This window comes from Osmerus mordax, chromosome 3, assembly GCF_038355195.1.
Source record: "Osmerus mordax isolate fOsmMor3 chromosome 3, fOsmMor3.pri, whole genome shotgun sequence".
Taxonomy (NCBI): domain Eukaryota; kingdom Metazoa; phylum Chordata; class Actinopteri; order Osmeriformes; family Osmeridae; genus Osmerus; species Osmerus mordax.
In genome coordinates, this window is record NC_090052.1 from 16673097 (window position 1) to 16687278 (window position 14182).

Genomic DNA, 14182 nt, shown 5'->3' on the forward strand with positions numbered 1-14182 from the left:
TGATCAATGCAGCCTCAGAATTATTATGCAAGTATCTTACATAAATGTTGCATTGGATATAGGCTATAGCCTACTCTCTAGTTATATCTAATATAACAACGTTAACTGTTTTGTGTCTGAGCAATAGAGAAGTTTCAAAATGTACCTACTTAGTTAGAATGCAGGCTGCCCAAGGCTAGACATCGACTTCCCACATTTCGATTTTAGCGTCCACTCCAACACGTAAACCTTATTTATTTACACATTCAATTCCAAAAAGCTACTAACCTGTAAAAATGTTTTACTCTTCACAGTCCCTTCAGCTAAACAATAAGTGTCAATATAGATTTAAAAAAATCTAAAATAAAATCAGGCAATATCAAGTAATCAGTCACATCACGATACACCCTACATTCACCGAGCAGTGACCAACAGTGACCTAAATGGGTCATAGTTACACTGTGTCCAATGGGGTGCGGGAGTTGTAGTCCCTTGCCGACAAATGCGCAAAGGACAGGATTACGTATACTGGTGATTACTGGTCAGTTTGTGTGTGCTGGTAGACCGGGCGAGCAGCGGAGCAGGGTCTCGTTTTTAGAGAAAACCTGTCAATATAGACAATGAAAAATAGACCTAATGTATCTCTGTAAGTCAAGGAAATAATAACTATATAGATGTACGTGTGTGTATGTGTGTGTGTGTGTGTGTGTGTGTGTGTGTGTGTGTGTGTGTGTGTGTGTGTGTGTGTGTGTGTGTGTGTGTGTGTGTGTGTGTGTGTGTGTGAACTCGCGTTACTGCAATTATCATGGCTGGTTATGATTTCCCTCTAGTGGCAAAGAGCAATCCGTGCACTTTAGGGCCACCGTAGATACCAAAACGAAAGTTAATAATCCACCAATAACAGGAAATAGGAGTCAAACTAAAGTCTACAGCACGAAACGCAAATATTGCTATTAGTGTTGAAACATTCGATAAGCATCCTTTCGATCTCAAAAAGGGAAATAAAATGAATGTTGAGGTTGAGGTAGGCTACACAATTATTATTCTAGCGTTTATATCACGTTTGATAGTCCCGACTATTTATTCTGTCACTTTGCTCGCATGACGCGTCTTTTGAGCCAATTTAGTTATGGGGCAAATAATAAATGTACCGTTATTGTGAGCCTACTATCCAAATTAATTATCAATCAAATTGTTATTTATGAATTAAAACTATAGATATGGTATCGTTATAGGATACACCTTTTTTGTCTTTGGTTTTTACTGGTGCAGATAAATAGACAGCACTATAGGACATGCCCGCTCGCAATTTGGCTGCTGTAGTGTGGAATCCTTGGAGTGAAACGGTTACTCAGTTGTTTTCAAACTTGGTTACCACATCATAACTAACTTGTCTGTTTTGTTAACAAAGCTGGAAAAAAATGTCAGACGATTCAGAGAGAAGTTCCATGGCAAGGTTGCCATTGACAAGGCAACAATACTAATGAGGCGATATCTAAACAACCATCACATGGTCACCATGGAGGTGATTCTGATGAAGGATAGAGGTACATTGTTCCATTAATTTTCCATTCGGTTTTTTTTAACACAGTGATGTTTGTAACCTTACTTAAAATTTTTAAGGGCCGACAGCCTCTTGATATATTGCATTTGTTTTTGTGTCTGTGCAGACCTGGATGATGAAGATAGACAATGCCTACACAAAGACCTGGCTGTCAAGGTAGTTGATTATATGTATATGTGTGTGTGTGTGTTTTGTGTGTGTATGTGTGTGTGTGTGTGTGTGTGTGTGTGTGTGTATGTGTGTGTGTGTGTGTGAATGTGTGTGTGTGTGTGTGTCTGTGTGTGTTTGAGGTGTGTGAGTGTGTGTATTGTCTTACTTGTAGGTGCATCAGGACAATGTCTGTTTAAATAATTTGTTTAAACATTGTCATGTAGTTTGGGCACAACCTGACTCCTCATTGGCCTCCTCTGTAGAATGTCGTTGAGAGGCTCACAGCAGAGGAACGACAACAAGCCCCGCCCCTGGTTCCACCTGCACAGGTTGGATTATGTAGGCGGATACAGGCTGATATAGGCAGATATATGGAATGTATAACACAGGCAGGGACACCCAGTGTTTATAATTCAAGATCGGAATTCACTTTTTGCCTGATACTTCACAATACACCAATAAAATACAAATAAAATCACACATCAATAATTACATCGTTGAAAGGGGGAAAGGAAAAGGTTAAAATACCAAAAGATTCTCTGGTAGGGGAAATGTTGTTCACTACTGTATTTCATTCTAAATATGTAAACTTCAGGCCCGAGCTGACAGACGACCAAAGGAGGACGAGGACATAAAGGTTCGTCATCCATGGCCATGAATCCCAAGCATTTACACCGTTTTTTTCTTTGCAGTCGAGAAACGCCTTAATACACCACCATAAAATACGCAAAAAACTACCGCTGAAGAGACCGCGTGTGTGTTTTTGAATCTGTCAGGAACTGGGCCAGCGTTTACAGGTCCTGCCTCTCACGGAGAAGAACAAGCGCATGTTTGACAACGCTCAGCGGAACCTTACCCCCTCTGCCGTGCACCAGTTTGCCTGTCAGGCCTGCGACAAGGACTGGTGGCGTCGCGTGCCCCTGAGGAAGAGGGTATTGCACCCCGCCTTGCGTTCACTGCCCTCCACTCAGCCCCAGTAACACGCTCACACTTCAGATCCCGTTCCACGGCATGCATCTGTATATAGCATCGGTTTCGTGAGTGGGTATTATTTGTGGAAATGATTCGGTTGATTCACTCTTCAATCTCGGTCTTCGTCATCCATCCAGGTATCTCGATGTCATCTGTGCAAGCAGAAGTACGACCCTGTCCCTCAAAATAGAATGTGGGGTATTGGGCAGTTCAACTGCCTCGTCTGCGCTCGTGTCTTCAGGTAGAAGCTGTCCCATGACTGTTCCCATGGGTTATTACACATGTACATCTCTCATTGACCAGATGTTGTTTCTCTCCAAGGGGATTTGGCCGCATGGATCTGGGCTCTCCGTGCTACAGGTGCAGATCTCTGGTGATCCCGACTGAAATCCTGCCTCCACTACAGGGAGGGGCAGGAGAGCCTGGCAAGACACGGAACCCACACAGCTGCCTTGCTGAGGACTGCTACAACAGACAAGGTTATACACAGGCATACACACATACACACATAGACACATACACACATAGACACGTTTGAAACCAAACCAAGAGGTGACATCGTTCCCGCCAGCCTGATCAGTGACGGCCTGATCCCTGCTCCCCCAGAACCCCATGTCCCAGGGACAGAGTGTGTGCACCCACGAAGTCGCCAGGTCAACAGGAAGCCCAGGGTGGTGAACCCCAGCCCTTCCCACGACAGCTCCGGCTCCACGGTCAATACGTGTCTTAGCCAGGGCAGCCTGGACAACCTGTACGACCTCATCATGGACGACATCAAGGAGGAGAGCGACGACGAGAGCCGAGGAGGCCGCTCTCACGGCAGTGGCAGCAACAGCAGCTGAAACAGCCGTTTGTTTTTCGCCGCACTCCAAAACACATCCTCTTATTGATCCCAGAGGTGCCCCGTGTTTCAATTGGTTCGAGGGGAAACCAATGCTATCTCCTTCTCAACCTTTGACCTAAAAGCTGAAAATCCTAAACATTTTATTGCTTGACTTTCCTTTTGGTGTCAAATCAAAAGGAAAACGCGACAATCAATTTTGTCCAATGATGGGAAATACCGTCCCTTTTAACTTAAGTGATTCTTTTTTCATTGGGCTGCTTCTATAAACTAGTACATCTGAATGTCTTCACAATGCCTCACTCATCCAAAGTTTAAAATCAACGTTGTGTTCAACCAACAGTCGTGCCTACGGTTCCAGAAGTGTTGTTCGGTACACATGGTCTCGTACGTTGTCATGTAAGAGAATCAGAACTGATCTTTCGTGAGATCGTGTTGTACTTTCCCATAGTCCTGCACTAACAGAAAGTACATGTTCAACTGTTCCAGCCGTATTCTGTCAGCCCTGCTCAAGTTTCTTTCCACATTCATTTTAATTTGAAGCTTAACAACATTCATTAAAAGCTTTCTTTTCGGTTGTGAATTACATGACGTGTCAAGTATCCAATGATTTTCTTTATAGAATGGTAGAGTATGCAGCTGTAACCAAACACTGGCAATCAAGGGCTATACAATACATAAACAGTCAAGGTCAAGGTGTGTGTCTCACTTTTGCCAAATTAAACCAAAACATGAACACATCAGCAAGAGGACAACCAGGAGAAGATGACCAGGTCATCAACAGACACAAAATCACACTTTCATAACTGCAGCTGATCAGATTGTCTCAGAAGTTCTATATCAGGTTTCCTATTTCCATGGCGCCTGTAGGCGTGGTGGTCTAGATCCTTTGTCCCTATTCACAACAGAATTCATTACAAGGATTTAAGATCTAGGGACCACCACAACAATGCATGAAAAACTTTTTAGAACATGTATCGTGAGACCTGTGGTAATCCAAAGCAGGAAATTGAACCTTCACGTGCACACCCTCTTACTGTATTTCCTTTGGTGGAGAATCCTTTGTTACTGCTAGACAACAAAGAATCTCTAATCCCAAGGAAGTCATTGAAGATTAAATTACAGTCAGTACTGTGAAGCATAGTGGTGTAGGAACAGGACAAATGTCTCTGAAAAATGAATTTTGGAAATGAACAATTTAAGATACTTACCTGCAGTAAATGTTTGATGTAAATCAAGGCATGGCATTGTTGTCTCCAGCTGTGACACAACATTTAATTTCTACCATGATTTAATTTACAGCCGACCAGATTTGGGGGATTACAATTATCTTTGGTTGAACTGCTATGTTTCCCTGGTGTGATTTCTGAATGTGATTTAATTTTCTGAAGCTGACATTTCTGTAATGATATGTGTTGTGTGAGTGGGAGTTTGTAGGCTACCAGTTGAGACCAATTAAAGATCTTTAAGATTCGTGGTGCTCGTACTGAACATCAAACTGTTGGTTTACATAAGAGACATTTTCTTTCGTTGTTCCCCTGGAACAGAACAATCCCAGTTATGGTCATTGTAAATGGTTGTCCCTGTAGTCAATTTACAATACAAACAGATCTGATTTGTTCTAAAGGTGAAACTTCACTTACAAAACAGCAGCCTCACAACTACACGTGATCAAACTTGTTTCACACACTCTCGTGGTGTAGGAACAGGACAAATGTCTCCAAAAAATGAATTTTGAAAATGAACTATTTAAGATACTTACATGCAGTAAATTGTTGATGTAAATCAAGGCATGGCATTGTTGTCTCCAGCTGTGACACAAAATTTAATTTCTACCATGATTTAATTTACAGCCGACCAGATTTGGGGGATTACAATTATCTTTGGTTGAACTGCTGTGTTTCCCTGGTGTGATTTCTGAATGTGATTTAATTTTCTGAAGCTGACATTTCTGTAATGATATGTGTTGTGTGAGTGGGAGTTTGTAGGCTACCAGTTGAGACCAATTAAAGATCTTTAAGATTCGTGGTGCTCGTACTGAACATCAAACTGTTGGTTTACATAAGAGACATTTTCTTTCGTTGTTCCCCTGGAACAGAACAATCCCAGTTATGGTCATTGTAAATGGTTGTCCCTGTAGTCAATTTACAATACAAACAGATCTGATTTGTTCTAAAGGTGAAACTTCACTTACAAAACAGCAGCCTCACAACTACACGTGATCAAACTTGTTTCACACACTCTCGTGGTGTAGGAACAGGACAAATGTCTCCAAAAAATGAATTTTGAAAATGAACTATTTAAGATACTTACATGCAGTAAATTGTTGATGTAAATCAAGGCATGGCATTGTTGTCTCCAGCTGTGACACAAAATTTAATTTCTACCATGATTTAATTTACAGCCGACCAGATTTGGGGGATTACAATTATCTTTGGTTGAACTGCTGTGTTTCCCTGGTGTGATTTCTGAATGTGATTTAATTTTCTGAAGCTGACATTTCTGTAATGATATGTGTTGTGTGAGTGGGAGTTTGTAGGCTACCAGTTGAGACCAATTAAAGATCTTTAAGATTCGTGGTGCTCGTACTGAACATCAAACTGTTGGTTTACATAAGAGACATTTTCTTTCGTTGTTCCCCTGGAACAGAACAATCCCAGTTATGGTCATTGTAAATGGTTGTCCCTGTAGTCAATTTACAATACAAACAGATCTGATTTGTTCTAAAGGTGAAACTTCACTTACAAAACAGCAGCCTCACAACTACACGTGATCAAACTTGTTTCACACACTCTCTCTCTCCCAACTCTGCAGGATCTTTTATTAACACTGTCCATGTCACATTTTTCAACTTGGTACACAAAGACTCGAAAGATAGTCATTTGTTCAGGGTGTGTCTCACAGGTTTGGGGAGGGGCCAATGTTACTTTCATAACCTAAATCATTTAAATAGTGGCTCTAGTCCAACCATTCTGACACTTCTGAGGGTTCTGTAAACATTTAACTATTTTAACAAACACAACAATCTTCGTCAAAATGTAAGTAGAAACTTGAGTTTAGTGTGGATTTAAGTATTTTAAAGCTATCTTTGTGTGAAATGTTTTAATTTACTTTGGTACAATGTTAAAAGATGGATGATGTCTCTAGAAATGTGCAAACGGTACTGTATATCTTAAATGCAATCCCTTTGGTAAAAACAATCAACAGCATTTATTTTCTGCATCAGAATTGAGTTAAATGGGTGATTCATTCTGGTTCCTGTGATGACACTGAACTTCATTGTGTTTGTGTGTCAGGGTTTTTCTTGCAGGGTTGGCTGGCTTGCTGCTGGTGTTGACAGTAGAGGCCAGGGTTGGGTAAGCTGGTACTTACTTGTGCTTTAAGTACACACCAGGGGGGTATTCCAGAAAGCAGGTTATGAGACATAGGCTACCCTGGGTAAGTTAACTCCCCAGCTGACACCCAGCATTGCAGCAACATTGCCAGTAAGTTGCTGTGACATTGTGCGTCAGTTGGAGAGTTCATTTACCCGGTGATGTCGCATAAACTGCTTTCTGGAATACCTCCCAGGACCACACTTCTGACATGATTTGCTTAATTCTGCATTGTATTCTTCACTTTTTTTGCAGTTTTCATGTCATTCAGTTAGATCTTTTGTCTTTTTTTTCAGGAACTCCTCTGAGTCAGGCTTCTGTACTGAGACTAAAGAATGTCTTCTGTATGACCTGGTTTGTGAAAATGAAGGCTATGAGGTGAGTCTGGAGCTACAGTAGAAATTAAGAAGTCATTGAGTCAAAGTAGGAAGTAAATTTCCACTCAACAAAACACTGAACCCACTCTTGTGCTGGACCTGTACCCATCACCCAAAGACAGCTCACGACTGAGTGTATGTGATTGTCTCCCAGGTGCGTCACTATGAACCCACCAAATGGGTGACGACAGAGCAGGATTCCTACTTTATGGAAATGGCACTCGGAACCCTCTTCAGAAGACTCTTCAAATACATCAATGGGTCCAATGAGGCTGGTGCGTGTGTGCATTTCTGTGTGCAGAAATGAGTGTAATCAACACAATCTTCCCATGCAATATTGATCTACATGTACCTAAAATGTTCAACATTGTCTTGACATGATTCCTTTCCCAACAGGTGTGAAAATTGACATGACAGCCCCTGTGATAATCACAATGCAGGAAAAGAAGAGTATGTGGCAAGTGTCCACCTACACCATGAGTTTCCTGCTGCCGTCTGCCCACCAGAGTGCTCCTCCCAAACCAACTGATGACAAGGTAACTGATGTGGCATCCTAGGGGGATAGGTATAACTCAGTGGTAGAGACTGCAGAGGTCCCAGGTTCATCTCCATTGTGTGTCACTGATCATTTTCATCCTAAACACACTGAAAAAAGAATGAGGGGAAAATTATGAGATTAAGTGTAGTGTAATGTAAGTAACAGACTTTCCCTTGGTTTGTTTACTGGCTAAGGCAGTGTTGACAATAATACCATTGAATAAATAGCATAAATGAATATCCTGCGAACTCAGAACAGTTTAGGTTTTGGATTTATTTTGTCCTCTTAATGACTGTAGATGACATGTTTGATACAGTATCATCCGCTTGCTGTAGACCAGGGTTCCCCAATTAGATTTCCAAAAGGGCCAAATTTGGTCAGGCATGCCAAGCCAAGGGCCAACATGTTTTTTTTGGGGGAGACAGTTTTATGCGCGGATGTTACTTCTATTATGATTTTATAATTATTAGTAGTGGTGTTGGGAGTTACAGTCACACAAGAGAAACATTTACTCTTGAAACAAAATGTGTCCAAAACCGACTATTTAATTAGGAAATGCCGCTGGAGCATATTCTCAGCAAACAAAAAATGTTTTTCTAGATAGTTTGCATTCAAACTGTCAGCATGAATAGAGTTAAAGCTGTCAGCGTGGGCCAGACATTTGGCTCTTGCGGGCCGGATCTGGCCTGCGGGCCGCTAATTGGGGATGGCTGACGTCTGTGTTGTAACTCTGAGATACGGATGACTCCTTTCCTCTCCAGGTGTTTTTCACAGACATGCCAGACATGAACGTGTACGTGAGGAGCTATGGGGGGTGGATGATGTCCCTGTCATCCAAGATCCAATCCAACCTCCTGTCCAAAGAGCTGGACAATCTCGGGGCCACGTACAACAAAGACTTCCACTACGCTGTGGGATACGACAGGTGAGAAAGTCAACATTTTCCAAATGTGTGCCTCCAATTCATTTCACAGAAATACTAAAGGCGTATGTGTGTATGTGTATGCATTTGTGTGGGTTCGCTCGTGTGCGTGTTTGTGCGTGTGTGTGTCTGTGTATTACAGCCCAATGAAGATTCTGAACAGGCACAATGAAGTCTGGTATGTGGTTGAAGGGGAGCCAATGTGCCCTGCTCCTGAGGACCCAACCTCCTTCTGAGCTTCTTTTTCTTAACAGATCAAGCTGTCAGTTTGGACACACTGTCAACAACAGTGTTGGACAAGTAGTCTTGATACTGTGGCATATTATACCCAACCAATATATAAACGACCATGTTAGATAAACACTTTTTTAAAGTCATCATTTTGTCTAATGTGATTGTCGCACATTTGATCTCAAAATTATTTTACACTGTTAAAGTAGATGCACTGTTGTGCAAGTGAATTACAAGTAAATGTCATTGCCTACAGTACAACGACAGCACTTCAAAATGTATTGTCAAATCAACTGTATGTTAAACAGTCAAGACAGAATTGTTCCAGAATTGTTTCAGCATTCTGATTGAAAATTTAGAATGGAGTTATGTGTACTTTGCTCTGAAGGAAAATTAAATCTTTAAATCTTTCAAACTATTTAGATAGTCCCAGCTCAGGTTTGTTTCTGTACTGTCTATCATGCGAACCAAAGCCTTCTGTTTGTCAGATTCACTTCTATAGTCTTTGTAGACTAATATACCCCTGTAACTATACACAGTCAATCCAGGGTTATTATAATGAATGATCTGTACCTTTCTCACTTCCAATAATTTCTGCAACCAACACATGAACACATCAGAAAAAGGTCAACCACAAGACAATGACCAACTTATCAACAGAGACAAAGTCACACTTTCATGCTTGCAGCTGATCAAAAAGGCTACTGTTCTAAATCAGGGCCCCGTTTCCACGGTACCTTCTGCCACGACTGGATGTCAGCTGGGCCTCTCTCCACAACTCCACCTTCTATTCATTCATTTCTTTTCTCATTCTTTTGTTTATACATTTAATACGTCCTTTAGTAAAATTAACAAATGGACCCAGTTAATTCAATTGTGTGCAGTATAGTGAGACTTGGGGACAAAGCAGGAATCTCAACCTTCACATGCACACGGGTAACAACTGATTAAAAGCAAATGAATAGTATTCATGTGAGAGAAAAGTATATCATTGTGTAGCACTCTTAGTAACAGCAGTATCTTCTCCCAGCCAGTTTATGGGCTAGGCTGCAGGAGAGAAACTAAGGAGGGGGAGGGCATGTGGAACAATGTGGTTGGAGTCGTATTTGTTTGTTCAATACCTAGGCTATTACTGTTCTTTTCATTTTGGACAATGTTTAGGTTTTGTTTGCTAAATTATGCTGAGAATAACTACCACTTTAAGAAAACTCTACGGGAGAAGGGGTGCTCCCCAGGGTAAATCTGGTCAAATCTCTGCAGCTAGAACAAATACTTTTGCAAGGTCCATACCAAGGACATATGCCAAGTTTAAGCAGATGTTGTGTTTGGTCTATTTGTTTGTTTTAGTGTTATCAACCCTTGACCTCCATGTTTTCACTTCTTCTAATTCTTTTCTATCCCCGACGCTGTCCTGCATCATTTTGCTTGCAAGGCCAACCTCACACACCACGCATTTCCTCCTTTTGTGAATCATTATTGCTACTGAAAATGGAGAAACCATGGAAGATAAATATCACTCAGTGAAATGGGATGGACGTTTTACACTGTCTCCAAGCAAAAACTGGTGTGGAAGATTATCAACAGAATCTTTTTTATTCAACTGATACTAGTAAGGGAGAGAGAAAAGAGAAGGAAGACAGAGTCAAGACTCACTCCAAGATGTTGTTGCAGTATATGGCTGATGTAAATCAAGGAATGCATTTTATGTCCAGCTGTAACACAGAGTTTCATTTTAAGCATTAGTTATGCCATACCCTACCAGACTCAAGGATTTACAATTAGCCTTGGTTGAGCTATTGTGTTTCCCTGCTGTGTTTGCACAGTGTGCTGTCTGAAAGCCAGTCGTTTGTGCTGACCTTTCTGTGATGTAATAATCTATGTGTGAGCCCAGGACACAGGTCATTTAAAGCAGCATACACCATACAGGAAATATCTTGACCCGAGATTTGTGCCGAAAGCACTGAATGGGTCTCATGGGTTTACATGAGAGAAAAGATCATACAAGGTTTTTCCACTGAAGCTCAACCATCCAAGTTAGGCTGATCTCCCACTGAGCTCTGGAAAGGGTGGTCAGCTGTCCACACAACATGAATCTTGCTATCATGTTAGACTTCAAATCCAGCTGTGTTTGTGGCCAGCCTAAGAGGGTAAACATTATAACAAAACTGGGAAACACCCCAAAAAACTATTTTTCCACCCTGCCAATAGACTATTTGTCCGTCTCCCTCAGGCAGGATGCTGCGCAGCATCAGAACCAGAACAACCACGTTAAAGAACAGGTTCTTCCCAGAAGCTGTCAGATTTTCCTTAGAACTGACCAACTGAACTTTTGTCCTAAAAGTTACATTGCATTGTATTACAATGCTGCTAATTTCTATTTTTTTTTTGTATGTATCTATGTGTGTGTATGATTGGTTATCTGTATTTATTGTATTAATTTATGATGAGTAGTTTGTTTATTTATTTATTTGTGAGTGGTTTTAACCGGACCTCATTACCTAATTTTGTTCCAGCTCATGTACCATGTTTTGGAATGACAATAAAAATATTAAATTTGACATTATCCGACAATAAAGGATTACTATGCAGTATCTAAACAGTCTAAACTTTCCTCAAGTTCTTTTCTCTTTTGGTACTGAGTGATATGGAAGGACAAGACAAATATTAATATAATGTTAAAGTGTTGTCTTTGTAGTGAAGCCACAATGCAAACATACCCTCGGGTGGTTTGTTCTAAAGGTGAAAATCCTCTCTTATGAAACAGCTGTCTCACACATGTGACCAAACTTGTACCACATTCTCTCGCCCAGCTCTGCAGGATTGTCTACTAAAACTGACCATGTCACATCATTCAACTTGGCACAAAAAAAACTAATAGATCCCCCTTTGAGTCTGCTTATCAAAGGCGGTCACTTGTTAAGGGCATGTGTTATAAGTTTGGAGGAGGGACCAGTGTTACTTTTGTAACCCAAGTCATTTAAATAGTGGCTCTGCTCCATCCATTCTGTACACTTTCCTGAGCTGCTGCACACTTTTGACTGTTTGGACAAACACAACTGCATTCTTCCTAAAAATGTAAGTAGAATTGGGAGTTGAATCTTTGCATCAAATGTTTTGGTTTTTGTACAGCTATTGTTAAATGAGGGATAATGTCTCCATAAATGTTAATACATCTGAAGTGCTTTTCTTGTACATGTGGTGATCACAGTGAAGTAATAAGAAATATAAGTACATTTACATTTGGTAGTGTATAACCTTGTTGTTACAATAATGCCTTAGTTATAGTAATATCCATACAGAGTGGCATTGGTAGTGATTCAGTCTGTTGATGTACTAAGGGTGAATTGCCTCTGTGAATGATTGTGTGTGTGTGGTTTTTTGTGTGTGTTGCGTGTGCCTGTATATGCCTGTGCCTGTGTATATGGTGTCAGGGTCTTTCTTGCAGGGTTGGCTGGCTTGCTGCTGGTGTTGACAGTAGAAGCCAAAATTGGGTAAGTTATAACTTACCATCAGCAAACATCAGGATCACTGTGATTATATCACCCAACCAAAGGGACGTGTATCCCTTCACCTTTTCTGTGATTATATTACTTAAATTGTGTAGTTTAAAGGCAGGGTAGGTATGTTTTGCAAAACTAGAAATTTGGCTTGAGTTTGAAAGTATCCAACCCCAAATATCTCACCACCTCCATTCAAAGCCACTCCCCCAAAACACTGCTGCACTGCATTTGGTCCAAACGCAAGGATTGGTGGTGTTAATTACAGTCCTGCAACCTCCACATATACCATATTTATTTTATTTGAATGTCATAACATTTGATTTATTGATTGCTACCAGGGTGTGAAGTTCATTTCAACAAATATGACAACCAAAAAATGCTTCTCAAAAACATTACCGACCCCGGCTTTAACAATATGGAGACGTGTGGATTGTATACAGTTTGTGTCAATTGAGAATTAATAATCCTTAAATGCCAATCTGTTTTGCAAATGTCTTTTCAGGAACTCAGATCTACCGACAAGCTTCTGTACTGAGACTAAAGAATGTCTTCTGTACGATCTGGTTTGTGAGAGGGACGGCTATGAGGTGAGCCTGCTGCTACAGTGGAAATTAGGAAGTAATTGTGTTCAGGGCATTTCCTCTCTTGTGCTGTACACTATTTGTACCAATCACCTAGGGACAGTGTTTGTGATTGTCTTCCAGGTGCGTCACTATGAACCCGCCAAATGGGTGACAACAGAGGAGAAATCCTACATCATGGAAGTCGCAATGACAACAGCCTTTGGAAGACTCTTCAAATACATCACTGGCTCAAATGAGGCTGGTGTGTGTGTGTGCATGTGTGCATGTGTGCGTACGTAACCCAATTTTAACAAGTATTAATTAAGTTTTGTCTTAAGATGATTTTTTCCCCCCAACAGGTATAGAAATTGACATGACAGGTCCAGTGATTATCAAAACAGAAGAGACAGGCAATTTGTGGGACCCGACCACCTACACCATGAGTTTCCTGTTGCCATCTGCCCACCAAAGTGCTCCTCCCAAACCAACTGATGAAACGGTAGAAGCAGAGATCACTCAGTGTTTGTATATTTGTTCTCCCCCGACTGACTCCATTGATTTTTAAATCCTTCCTTTTGCAGGTGTTCTTCACAGACATGCCGGACATGAAAGTGTACGTGAGGAGCTATGGGGGGTGGATGTTGTTCGTGTCCGACAAGCTCCACTCTCACCTTCTGTCCACAAAGCTGGACAATGTCGGGGCCACTTACGACAAAAACTATCATTACGCTGTGGGATATGACAGGTGAGGAAATGTTCTTGTCAAAATGTCCTCCTATTAGTTCTATTTGATACTGTAACATTTTGTGTGTGTGTGTGTTTACATATGTGTGTGTGTGCGTGTGTGTTACAGCCCAAGGAAATTTGTGAACAGGCACAATGAGGTCTGGTATGTGGCGGAAGGAGAACCAGTTTGCTCATCTCCTGAGACCACAACCTCCCCTTGAACACAGTCCTCATAAGAGATCAAGCTTCTAGATTCAAGCTTCAAGCTTCAAGATTCTTTCCTAGAAACGTGTTACCAGCGTGAAAATATGAAGCACCTGAAAGGGAAAGACACGTTTATCACATCGCGCAAAACGAAAATGTCATGTATCCAACTACGTCCAATAAAATACGTATTACTATGACTTCATGGAGTTTTGATGTGTGATTGCCCAAACGTGTTAAA

General features: G+C 41.1%; 3 protein-coding genes across 4 annotated transcripts; all 3 read left to right on the forward strand.

Annotated features, from left to right (window-relative positions):
- Positions 1–881: 881 nt before the first annotated feature.
- shfl (shiftless antiviral inhibitor of ribosomal frameshifting) lies at positions 882–4094 on the forward strand. 2 transcript variants are annotated; one of them, XM_067233121.1, is made up of 9 exons: positions 882–1003; positions 1391–1526; positions 1650–1699; positions 1957–2022; positions 2289–2330; positions 2470–2625; positions 2803–2906; positions 2987–3144; positions 3272–4094. In XM_067233121.1, the coding sequence occupies exons 1-9, from the start codon at positions 986–988 to the stop codon at positions 3505–3507; spliced, it is 966 nt and encodes a 321-aa protein (XP_067089222.1). In that variant the 5' UTR covers positions 882–985; the 3' UTR covers positions 3508–4094. The 2 variants fall into 2 exon arrangements, with proteins under 2 accessions (XP_067089222.1, XP_067089223.1); XM_067233122.1 differs by lacking the exon at positions 1957–2022.
- Positions 4095–6655: 2561 nt separating this feature from the next.
- LOC136940537 (heme-binding protein 2-like) lies at positions 6656–9365 on the forward strand. Its single transcript, XM_067232726.1, has 7 exons — positions 6656–6666; positions 6803–6862; positions 7177–7258; positions 7412–7532; positions 7654–7793; positions 8557–8720; positions 8860–9365. Exons 1-7 carry the CDS (start codon positions 6656–6658, stop codon positions 8951–8953), a joined length of 672 nt encoding a protein of 223 aa, XP_067088827.1. The 3' UTR covers positions 8954–9365.
- A 2597-nt stretch (positions 9366–11962) lies between these two features.
- LOC136941123 (heme-binding protein 2-like) lies at positions 11963–14141 on the forward strand. Its single transcript, XM_067233536.1, has 7 exons — positions 11963–12023; positions 12380–12439; positions 12951–13035; positions 13153–13273; positions 13371–13510; positions 13593–13756; positions 13865–14141. Coding segments are annotated over exons 1-7 (666 nt in total). The 5' UTR covers positions 11963–12021; the 3' UTR covers positions 13959–14141.
- The last annotated feature ends 41 nt before the right edge of the window (positions 14142–14182 follow it).